Below are 12,093 nucleotides of genomic sequence, written 5' to 3'. Positions count from 1 at the left end.
TACTCTCTGTAGTACTCCTCATCGTGCGCCCGCAGCTGCGGTAGCAGGTGGCTTGCGTGTCCGGCCACTTCCCGCGATCGGAGACAGGGCCGGACCCACCAGCGACGCCGTTGCCGCTTTTTCTGTGCAGTACGCGCGCACGCTGCAAGAGCTCGCGTGGCCGCACAGCACATCAGAACGGCGACGACGTCTTCCTCTTCGCTCATGTCATCGCAATACATATTATAAAAGCACAGGAACAGCACAACAGACAAGCACGAGCGATCGAGGGTCTGGCGCCAACAAGCAGAAGACAGAGAAAGAGCGCGAACGACGTCATTCCCGATGGTTCTCGTTTGGAACGAGAACGGAACGGGAAGGCGACTCAAGTAGTCGCTTTTCAAGTGTGAACACCGGTGTTGTTGAACTGCGCTGTAGTCGCAGGCGACTGCTGGTCGCGCGACCTCTGCGACTCGCAAGTGTGAATGAGACCTAATGAAGAGGTTAGTGGCATGGTGCACTGCCCAGCATTTAGGAATTGTGCCGATGGCTGTCATCGTATCGAGTAGAGCGTTGAGAAAGCACTTAGTCGCGCCGCATTGTTTTTATGGCGCTGTTTTGCGAAGGACGTAAAAAGTGGTACTTGCGTTGAAATATTCAGTGCTGTTTTATCTGGACTGTGCACGCGATGCATACCGAATGCGCACGTGATTTCATTGAGAAGTGCCCATGCGTGCACATTTGCAGGCAGTGCATGGGACGGTCGTGGTATGAATGGTTGATATGGTATATGGAGTTTCAATCATTCCAGAGGGACATGGGCATTGAGGAACGCCGTAGTGGAGAGCTCCGGCTTAAGTTTGACTTAATGGGGTTCTTTAACGTGCAGTGATATCGCTCAGTACGCGGGCGCCTTGTGTTTCACCTCCATCGAAATGCAGCCTCTGTGGATAGGATTGAACCCGGGTTCAAGAGAAGGCTTAATCGGGCTGGTTGTTGCATGTTGATGGTAATCGGCTGAACAGTGCTAACAGGCAGGGCATAAGAGATAAACACATACACAAGCACTGACTGGCAACCAAATGATTTATTGCGTTTGATATTTGATGCTTTTTGTTTAGCTTGCTTATATTGCAGCCTTCCCTCCCGCAGTAAATCATTTGGTTCCTAGTCAGCGCTTGTGTCTATGTTGTTCTCTTGCGTCATGTTTGTGCTCTTCAATCAGTTTCCATGAACCCAGGTCCTCAGGCTTGGCATCTGAGCGCCTTAACCACTGAGGCACCCTGGCAGGATGCATGGCATTGTCGTGATATTCGGTGTGTTCTCTTCATATCATTGCCGGCATGACAGGCAGTACACCTCATCTTTCTGCCGATGTTATACCTGCACGGCTGCACGCCAGTGCATACCACCGATAACATGTGTTTTTGTTAAGTTGGAGGCCAGCTCGCAACAGGTATTCGAATTGAGTGCCGGTATGTTTCACTCAGACCTCTGTAGATTCAGCGTTTGCGAATTTGCGTTCAGAGGCGCATCTTCGTTTCATTTTTCAGTGCGTTTCATTTTCCACTGCTGCACATTAGCAGCCTTAAGTGCCGTTTGAATTTTTTTCACATCTACATAGTACCGACTATGTGTGATTTAATTGCCTCATTAATATATCTTGCAAGATGCCATTTTGCGCACAGTGCAATACATGTGGTGTCCACAACAATAAATTACAAAAAGCCAATTGCCTAAGCTAACAGCCTCCATTTGCCAATAAGGACACCAGCCCACCATTACTTTTTTGATATCTTTATTGTAATATTTTAGATCTCCCTCGCCCTTATCTAAAGCCCCAACCTGAAGGACTTTAAGGGTGAATAAATGATGAATGATAAAGTTTATAATAGCCTCTGGAAATCGAGCGAAAGAAAATGCAAAAGATATAAAAGATACAGGAATCTGTCTTGCCTGTCACGCATGTGTAGCTACAGGTGCACTGCTTGCTTTCTTGATTACACATTAACGTGTCAGCGTTAAGGCTCTCATGCAGCAAGGAACCCGGCGGCATCCGAGAAAATGCGGATTGCTTGAAAAGGTAGTTGTGGTGTCATGTGGAGTGGCAGATTTTAAGAGATGAAAACATTGCATAAATTGTGAATATAAGGTCGCAACATGACTTAAGTGCCATTATGACACATATGAGTCATTAATTGCACTCAACATAAAATTAAGGTGACGGGAAACAGACCCTTGTATCCAGAGTCGGACACTTTACCCTTAGGCCACTGAGGCATGTTTGTTCAACTTGGTTGAAGGGAGGCCTTTTGTGCCATGTCCAAAAGTGTCAGTGCCTGCAGATAGGACCTTAGGCCATTGGAGGCAGCCGTTAATGCTATCGTGCCATACCCTTAAGGTGGAACCTAAGTGTCGTCCAATTTTTTTTCATTTGCAGTTTTGTTCTCAATGTGAGAACATGCGCAGAGAGTTGGATGTCGTAAAAAGGCGAAACGAAGATCTGGAGGCTGCCCATGGTATGTCAGATCATAACGGTGCTGTTAAGGGCTGTTATAACCTTTATGAGTGTAGCTTGAGTTTGACCTGGTTGTATAATGGGCTTGATAGCTTATCTCCAATATACCTACTTTTGAAGCGTCATCTGCTTTTCTTGGTGTGCTGGTTTGTTGAAGCTTATTCCTAGTTTTGTATGCTGTGAAATGGCTGCTTTCCTACTGTTAACTTGCATGTAACTGTCTAATGTACAGCTGCTAGTATTAGAGAGTTACAAATCTGCTCTTTTAGCAGGCACACTCTCAAAAATTATAACCATGTAGCTGATTCATGTCGTTTTGTAGTAGGGCACCATAGTAGGCAAACAAAATTGTTATACTGTATAAAACAGCTGGCAGAATGTAGTGTTATGCTGTCACTACAGTTTTTTGATAATTTGGTAAACTGCTCTTTCAGAGTCGCAAAAGGTTCTGAAAAAGCTCAAAAAAATGCTTGATGACATGAAGAGCATTGATGCCATCAGTGCAGTGCGGCCGTGCCCCCAGGTAAGGCCTTTCCCTTACAAGTTTTGACATCTTCTGGATGGGAACAGGGTTTTAACATGCACACTTGTGTAAGGGCTGCTTTCCTGAACTTAACAGCCAATAATTTAAAAAAAACTCTGGAAAGAGCTATTGCTTTCCACTTGTGTATGGTTTTCCTCGTGCGGCATGATTCATTGGATGATTTCATTTAGGCTTCACCTAGAAATGCTATTAGGTGGAGTCTTTGCCACCATGCAGCAATATCTTTGTGCTTTTGAACTTGTCTTCTGTGATATGTGTTGGCCTTGCGAAAGATAAAATGTGAACATAATGTTTACATCTGACGCGAAGGCCAGGGTAATTTGCACCCATGCTGGCGGAAGTGTCTCCTGCAGCAACATGCTTGCTATCGGTGCATCAGGCAGTGGTGGTCTGCTAGCATGCCGCTCGCTTGAGGTCTCTTTTCCTGGCATGCCTTGCATGCTTCACATCAGTGCCACTGTGGAAGGTGCTCTGAAGCTGATGGCCCCTTATCATGAATAGGCTAATCTTGTAACCAATTTCCCAAGAACAGATTTGCCTCATATTAAAATGACTTGCAATGTACATTAATGCAACCTTTGGCAGCGAAGCTAGTGGGTATGTGTTCCAGGAGAGAGCCACCTTGCACTGGTGGCTGTAGGCTACATGCACTAAGTGTAGTTTGAAAGCGTCATTCAAACCACTGCAGTCAAAGTTCAATATAACTAACACAGATATTACGTATTGTTGGCTATATTGAACTATTCCTAGATATTTTGAACAAGCACAGGCAATTCTTGCTTCATATATTGAATCCAGTTTGCCATATTAACTTATGTATCGAACTGTTAAGCACCTAGCTATGCCCGCTTCGATGACTGGTGGCAGACTTTGCCTTACTAAATGAGTGACTGGGGGTGCCAGTGCGGCAAGCGACACAGTTCACGCTTTGTCTTGCACTTTTTAATAGTACCACGGAAGCTTAGCGACTGCAACGGTTGGTAGCCTGGAGGTCAGCACCCTTTTGCGGCTCTCGAACCCATCAGTAGTGTCCCACAACTAGCGGCATGGCCGTTTGTAGCCTTCCAGTAGCCATCTCATCTTCATGTCAACTGTCATGGAAGTGGCGAACACTGCGACAGCTTTTATTCTGTCATCCCAATTTTCACCCGACACTGCTGTTATTCGGGGATGCCGCCCTAACTGGTGTTTCACCTGCCACCACCCCACGCTGGCAATGCTTTGTTAAGAAGCCAGCCTAATTGGCATTGAACTATTTAACAACTTTTATCTGTTCATGTAATGAAGTTTGATTGTATTATGGTCCATAGAAGTTGTATTATGGTCCATAGAAATCTCATTGCTTTTCACGTGCGATTCTGCCTTAATTCTTATTTCAAGTAATTTTGATGTCCTACCAGTCTTTTTTAATGCAGGCAGTTCTCCCCAGCCGTTCAGATTTTGTGTGTTTGCGAAATCTTATTGCGAAATAATGCATAGAAATTAAACTAAAGCTAAATGTTGCTTTCAACAGCAGTCTATGTTAGCAGCATGCCATGCAGTTGCACTAGTCTGTTACAGAAGTTGCAAGTGCTATGCATAATTTCTTATAATGAACTGCTAGGTGTCAGATATTCTTAGTTCTTTGGTAACAATGCCATGCATATTGGAGATCTTGGCTGTGTAATCAAAAAGATGTAATGAACAGTGCTTACCATTCAAGGAAAGCCACTGTGCAGTTCTGCTGTGTGTTGCTAATTTGCACATGCATTGCCGCAAAGTGACCGCCGTTCTAGGGAAGGCTGAACAGAAGTCTGAACAGAAAGCCGTACTGCACGTCACAAACAGTCTTCAAAGGGTCAGAGCAGATAATTTAGGTCCGCTATCCAATCATCAGTTTTCGACGCGATTGTGATGTCTACTTAACGCGCAGGGGCAGGAGCATTCGCATGCCTCGTCTAAAGCCGCCACTTCGACGCTGAAAAGCCTAGCTGCGCGCCGTCTCGAAGTAATTCTTGCAGAAAAAAATGAGCGCTTTTATAATGCGCATAAAAGAACATTTATTTCTAAAAGCCAAACTAGGGGGCTCATTTATGTGCAAATGCATCACTTGTGTGAGATTTTCAATTATAGGACGGTTTCGCGCAGTCTGCTGAAAGTTAGAGGTTCTACTGTATGCGCCAACTGTGTAACAACTGAAAGCACGCGTGATCACCTTCTAGCTGACATGGTGATCTGTTTGAGCTCGGGCCATAGGAGTCATATTGACTAGGAATTTTTTTTAAACAGAACAGCGCGTAGTTTGACAGGAACACGACACAGATGAGTGCTGACTTTTAACTGACGTTTATTGCTTGGAACGGGGCATATATACAGTTCCAACCAAAAAGAAGAAAACAAAACAACCATTCATACAAGCCGCTCTGAAAACAGGAAATAACTAGGATCATCATACCCCCCCCCCCCCCCCCCGCTAAAAATGCAAGTTCTTTGGAACAAATCAATAAGGAGGGGCTGCTGACGCAGGCGTCTTTTGACCAGGTGATGTGCGCTGCTTAAATTATTTCATGTGTTAGTCACGTGACACTAGTGTCAGTGTCAATCTATTCTGAGTAATTTGGGCAAAGACAGAAAAAGAGAGCAGGCAGATTCTATGACGCGGAAGGAAAAAGAAAAAAAACCACTGTTGTGCCTTGCATTCATCATTTCTCCCACAGACTAAAAAAGATAGCAAATAGAGTACTTGTAAAAGTCATTTTTTTCGGCTCCGGATAAGCTTGGGAAGATGTGCAAAATGGTTAACACTGATTTCATTCCCAGAGAGTGCGACATCAAGCATGAAAATCAATTCATATGCTGCGAAGAAGGTGTAGTTTATGCCATTCCCTTGTCATGTGGCAAGCTTTATGTGGGTCAGACGGGGAGATGCCTCAATGAACGCTTGAAGGAGCACAATAACAATGTGCATAATACTGTAAAAGAGCATCTCGGCATCCACTGTAGAGACTGTGACAGCAAAACATGCACCCCTGACTTCACTCGCACACAAGTTTTAAGCTAGCATAGTAACCAACTAACACGTGAAATAATTCAAGGAGCGCACATTGCCTGGTCAAAAGACGCCTGCGTCAGCAGCCCCTCCTTATCGACTTGTTCCAAAGAACTGGAATTTTTAGCAGGCGGAAATAATTATCCTAGTTATCTCCTGTGTTCAGTGCCGCATGTATGAATGACTGAATCTATGAATGGTTGTATTGTTTTCTTCTTTTTGGTTGGAACTGTGTATATGCCCCGTTCCAAGCAATAAATGTCAGTTAAAAGTCAGCGCTCATCTGTGTCGTGTCTCCCTTCGTGTCCCTGTCAAACTACGCGCTGTTTTGTTTAAAATGACTTACCAACTCGCCCAAGCATCCATCTTAATGATTGACTAGGAAAGCTGCAGTCTTGTAAGGGAGATGAGGGGGGATGAGAGGAATAGGGAGTATTTACTGATGTCCTAGTGGCCGCCATTTTGGTTTACATAAAGCATGGGCAGAGGCAGCATGGCATGCCTAACTGTGTAGTCAAGCGTTACACTGAAATCCATCTGGTTAGGCATGGCGATGCAATGAAATGAAGTAGGAGTCGCTGACTATAGTCGAAAAGGAGGAAAAACATCGCGAAACCAGTGTGGCTTTCTTGTGCACAGTGAGCAGGACAAGAGCAGTGGCAAATTTATAACCGATGAATGTGATGTAAACATGGGGCATAAATGGTTTTCATGGGGCCGGCGTTCTTGTTTGAAGTCGGTTGCACCTTCTAAATGAATAGCGATTTCATCAGAAGGCACATCCCCAGGTTCCTTTTTCTATATGAGGTAGAAGAATTGCCCCGCGCAGTCTGACGGCCACTGCTGTGTGCATGGCCTGCATCCCTGTCAGTAAGCTGCAGAATCAACAAATGAACTGACCAAGACCGACTACAGATGAAGTTTCCAGGAGTTATCTACAAGATACCATGCCTGAACTGTAATCATGCTTACAGCAGTGAGAGAGGAAAGTTCTCAAGACTCATAAAGGAGCATCAAAGTGATGGGACAAATGACAGGCATGCCACAAATGCATTGGCGCGCCACGCACATGGCACTGGCCACCAGATTGATTGGGGCAATGCCTGTATCTTATCCAGAGAAAGGAGTCTGACGATGTGCCTTCTGCTTGAATCCCTATTCATCCAGACGACGCAAGCAACAAGAATGCCGGCCCCATTCCAAACATCTATGCCATAAGTTTCACATTCTTCAGTTATGTGTTCTCCACCATTCTTGTCCTGATCATTATGAACAAGAAACCCTTATGGGTTTTGAAATGTATTTCTTTCTTTTCGACTATGGTACGTGACTGCTACTTAATTTTATTCCCGACTGTCGTATTGCCACCTGCAGCCTGCAGCACTGAACCTATGTGCTGTACATAATGGCACCCACAATGTTACATGAATACTTTCCGCCTGCTTTTTATCACTTATTGATTCTATTTTTAATATTTTCATGTTTCACTTCTTATATATGGGGTGGTTCAATGAACACCCAAAAATTTTCAGTCTTTTTGGGGTAAAAATTCGGTTTTTGCGGTATACCAGTGTGGGCGGACACCATAAAACCGGTGAATCTTCTTAAGTAGTAAGCTAGTTCTCTAGCTGGTCATTAGTAATAGCCATATCAGTTTTTAGAATTATGAAAACACTATTACCCTGGGTGCTGTGGCTGGACGAAATTTGGCTTTTTCAGCTAGTTGCATGCACTGGAGGGGTTGTTTTGCCTGCATGCTTCCGAAAGCATGTTTTTGCACGATGCAGCCAAATTTTGTTACCCACAGTGCCAGGACAATCGTGTTTTCGAAATTCTAAAAGCTGGTACAGCTTTACTAGCAGCCTATCAGAAATTGGTTAGCCAACTTATTATTTAAGACAATTCACAGGCTTTTTCATTTCCAGATCGACATTAGGGGCGGTGTTCTGATAGAAGAGGCAGCCCTTGAAAAGCTGCGCAGCAGCTGCCCAGGAGCCCCTGCGAAATTTGCAAGGGGGCTGATGCGGCAGCTGTTTACAGCTCATGAGTTGAGAGGAAAGTCGTTATTTGGGCAAAAGTCGAATTCCCACCCTGACGCATCCTTGAGGGAGGCCTTGGACCCTGTAAGAGTGAACGCCATCATCGGTACGTCACTTTTTTTCCTACCATCCGGATTCACCACTTGAACATTTATTAGAACTGCTTTTCTTTCATAGCCTCTACTTCTGTGCACGTATGTGAAGTCAGCAACATGCATTTTACTGCACATTGCTGAGCTTGAGTGTGCTTGTGTATCAGTTTACCTTAGCTCTCTTTTTAACTACTGGAAATTGAAGGGTTTGCTGTATTCCAGATGCCCAGAGAGTTTTTATCGCATTCACTGCGTTGTGGGTAGTCAATCTCTAGCTGGTCATTAGTAATAGCCATATCAGTTTTTAGAATTATGAAAACACTATTACCCTGGGTGCTGTGGCTGGACGAAATTTGGCTTTTTCAGCTAGTTGCATGCACTGGAGGGGTTGTTTTGCCTGCATGCTTCCGAAAGCATGTTTTTGCACGATGCAGCCAAATTTTGTTACCCACAGTGCCAGGACAATCGTGTTTTCGAAATTCTAAAAGCTGGTACAGCTTTACTAGCAGCCTATCAGAAATTGGTTAGCCAACTTATTATTTAAGACAATTCACAGGCTTTTTCATTTCCAGATCGACATTGGGGGCGGTGTTCTGATAGAAGAGGCAGCCCTTGAAAAGCTGCGCAGCAGCTGCCCAGGAGCCCCTGCGAAATTTGCAAGGGGGCTGATGCGGCAGCTGTTTACAGCTCATGAGTTGAGAGGAAAGTCGTTATTTGGGCGGAAGTCGAATTCCCACCCTGACGCATCCTTGAGGGAGGCCTTGGACCCTGTAAGAGTGAACGCCATCATCGGTACGTCACTTTTTTTCCTACCATCCGGATTCACCACTTGAACATTTATTAGAACTGCTTTTCTTTCATAGCCTCTACTTCTGTGCACGTATGTGAAGTCAGCAACATGCATTTTACTGCACATTGCTGAGCTTGAGTGTGCTTGTGTATCAGTTTACCTTAGCTCTCTTTTTAACTACTGGAAATTGAAGGGTTTGCTGTATTCCAGATGCCCAGAGAGTTTTTATCGCATTCACTGCGTTGTGGGTAGTCAATTAATCACATTGTGTATTCATCTTATGCAGCTTTCAAAACTGAGACATGCAATGAATCAGTGCCAGAGCTCTTATTTTTAAGTGTGCCCATCAAAACAATGCGTGCCAATTAGCTATTGCCATCTCTTGGCAGCTCACAGATGATGGCTTCACCAGTGGCTGACTTGCAGGTCATGCCATATGCAAGAAAATTTGACAGCGGCCTATGGGGAGTTTTGCACAGTCTGTTTTCTTTTTGTTTTTGTACAAGGAGACGATATAGCATAGCTAGGCAAAATGCAAATTAGGTGCACTACCACTTCGGTATTTATTTTTGTTTCTCCTCAAGGTTCGGCTCTCATGGTCAAGCAGGCTTCAGGCAAAGATCGATGAAATGAGACTCAAGCTTAGGGGTATGACGTGATAGCGTTAAAGGGGAATGTCCAAATATACGGAATTGGTTGTTCTCTACTTTTCATTCATAGACTGTTTGGAGTCTTCATACCACTCTTGGCACAGTGGTCCAGCAGTTAAGTGATGCACCACTGCACTGCGATAGCAGGTGCTACAACCGGTGGGGGTTGAGACACAGGTTGCGCTTCCCGAGCAACTTGTTGCGACCAATCTTTAATTGAACTGACACCTCCCATGTTGACACTGGACAAACAGACAACGGCCAAATTGCCAAGTGGGGCTCTAGTGCTAGTGCACTAAATAACATACGAAGGAGCGTACTTCCCTAAGTCCAGCTGCATTATGGATATGGAATAGACTTCAAAGAAGAGAAACTGTTGATCAGCGCAACAGAATTGACAGAAGTATCAGGTTGTCTTACAGCGTATAAGCACTAAAATACACTAGGAATGAAATGGGTGTGACTAAGTGTAAACTAGTAATTAATTGTAATAAATTGGGTATTCTTTTTAAGTTTGTAATTCATTACTTTTTCTAAATGGCAAGTTCTGGGTAATCTATTCTTGGTAATCGGTTACTTTTTCCAAAAACAATTAACTGGTGGTATAGCTCGGACAACTTGAACTTCGTGGCAAACGCTGGCGCTAGCCGGAGATGTTTCCTTCATGACAGCAACAACGAACTGGCTGCGGAGCAGCATTGCGCGCAATTCTGCCTGGGCCACGAGAGAGGCATGGTTGCCTCCAGTGGTGCCTGTCCTGGAAACTATCACTTGACTGCTCTGTAGGGATCCCTGGTCCTGTTGGATGGCACTGAAATTTTACTTTGACTACACCGAGCTTGGCGGCAACTACACAGAGCAAGAAGGCAGAGATATATAGCTCGCAACAGTGCATAAAGGAAGGATTCTGTTGAAACCAGTACTACTTCCAGAGTTTCATATATTACTACAATAGCTTCAAAAAACTCGTGAAAGTTGACACTGCACGACAGCATATCATGCAAGCTGCACGAGTTCATTTTAGTCTGAGTATCTTGCATTATTACAATAAAAGTTGGAACGCAAATAATGGAGTAGAAATCATTTGCCTCTGGGGCTGTAATAGACCAATGAAATAAGTTGCATTTCAATTGTAACTGGTTACTTTTATTCTGTAGTGTATACAAGACTGGCCGTGACGCATAGGGACTAGGGCTGTGGAAGTTGCTGTTCCAGTCAATCTATTAAACAACACTGATTGTCCCAGGCAACTGAAACCAAGTGCCATGAACAGTGCCTTAACACCCATCAGCGTTGAGTTTGTTCCACTTGCCTAGGACACTGATGTGCTTTTAAAAAACTTCATTACGTTTAGCCGGAACACTAGTATTTACTCTGCTTCTATATGCAGCCCTTCCCCCTGCAATTTCAAAAAACAACTGATCGACATGTGCAGTGCTGGTTAGGCTCTTCAAATGTAGTGCTTTCCACTGCATTGAAAAAAGCTGGGTACATGAGTTGTTGGTCTCCTTAAATGTCATGTCTGTGTGCTGCCTATGCATTACATTTTAACTGCACATGTACCTTAAAACATCTAATTTTGCACAATTTTGGCTGCCTTCATATCTCTTCTATAGTAGGATACAACTTTAAAAAACAGCAGTTGTTAACACTGGGACACGGTCTGCGGCATACTGTATAACTCTGCTAGGCAGTCACAAAAGTAAACGAAATCATTTTTAATGTTTGACTTTATGAAACATGCCAGGTATGAAAATTTTAGAGCCTGTAGCTTTTTTCTTGTGATTAGGTTCTTGTTTAGGTGACAAAAGAAGTTTTAACAAGGGGCTACGTTTTTGTCATGGAGGGATTCTGTGCACCGGTCCTAAATGTGGGCGGAGCTTCACTGCAGACTTAAGCTGTATCCGACTATAGTAAATTTTGCTGGTACAAATGAAATGGCTTGTGGGGAGCTTGCCTTCTCCCCACGTTTTCATCATTCTCTCTTTAACCATGATAAACTGTTGTATGTATTTCTATGCATGTTTGTATGTGTTTTGTGTATTTTTGTTGCTTCATATGCTTCTGTCAACAAACATTTTTTTAGGTGGGCATGTGTAGCTTGGCCACTTGGGACACTTGGTAAATGTTTGGGATGAAAAGTACTGTAGGAGGGCAAGGTAACATCTGACTTCTTGTGTTTTCATTTTTTGTGCTATTTATAATTGGGATGGGGCCTCTTAGCACTGTAAAGCACGAAGACAGAAAAAAAAGGACATCATAAGGTATTGCCACTTTTCCGCTGGCTGTTGCTGGCCCCTGCTCTGAAAATATGGGAAAGGAAAGATCTAGCTGGGGTAGTCAAGGTTTTCTTCTCATTGCTATGCATATAAATGCTGCAAAAACACATGGGCTCCAATGGCCTCTATACATTTCCACCTTGTTTATTGTCCAGGCAGTGAGCTTCCATACTG

The 12,093-nt window shown here is 44.0% G+C and overlaps 1 protein-coding gene and 1 long non-coding RNA gene across 2 annotated transcripts in view; one reads left to right on the top strand and one right to left on the bottom strand.

The window, feature by feature from the left end:
- LOC144111374 (uncharacterized) overlaps positions 1-12,093 on the bottom strand; it is a 323,266-nt gene that overhangs the window by 129,198 nt on the left and 181,975 nt on the right. The gene's annotated exons all lie outside the window — the stretch shown is intronic.
- Positions 1,846-9,925, top strand: LOC144111372 (uncharacterized). The gene is made up of 3 exons (XM_077644654.1): positions 1,846-2,498; positions 2,932-3,020; positions 8,773-9,925. The coding sequence occupies exons 1-3, from the start codon at positions 2,357-2,359 to the stop codon at positions 9,031-9,033; spliced, it is 492 nt and encodes a 163-aa protein (XP_077500780.1). The 5' UTR covers positions 1,846-2,356; the 3' UTR covers positions 9,034-9,925.

Source organism: Amblyomma americanum, chromosome 11 (assembly GCF_052857255.1).
Source record: "Amblyomma americanum isolate KBUSLIRL-KWMA chromosome 11, ASM5285725v1, whole genome shotgun sequence".
Lineage (NCBI taxonomy): Eukaryota > Metazoa > Arthropoda > Arachnida > Ixodida > Ixodidae > Amblyomma > Amblyomma americanum.
The sequence above is the reverse complement of the archived record's forward strand: the minus strand, read 5'-3'. Positions and strand labels throughout refer to the sequence as shown.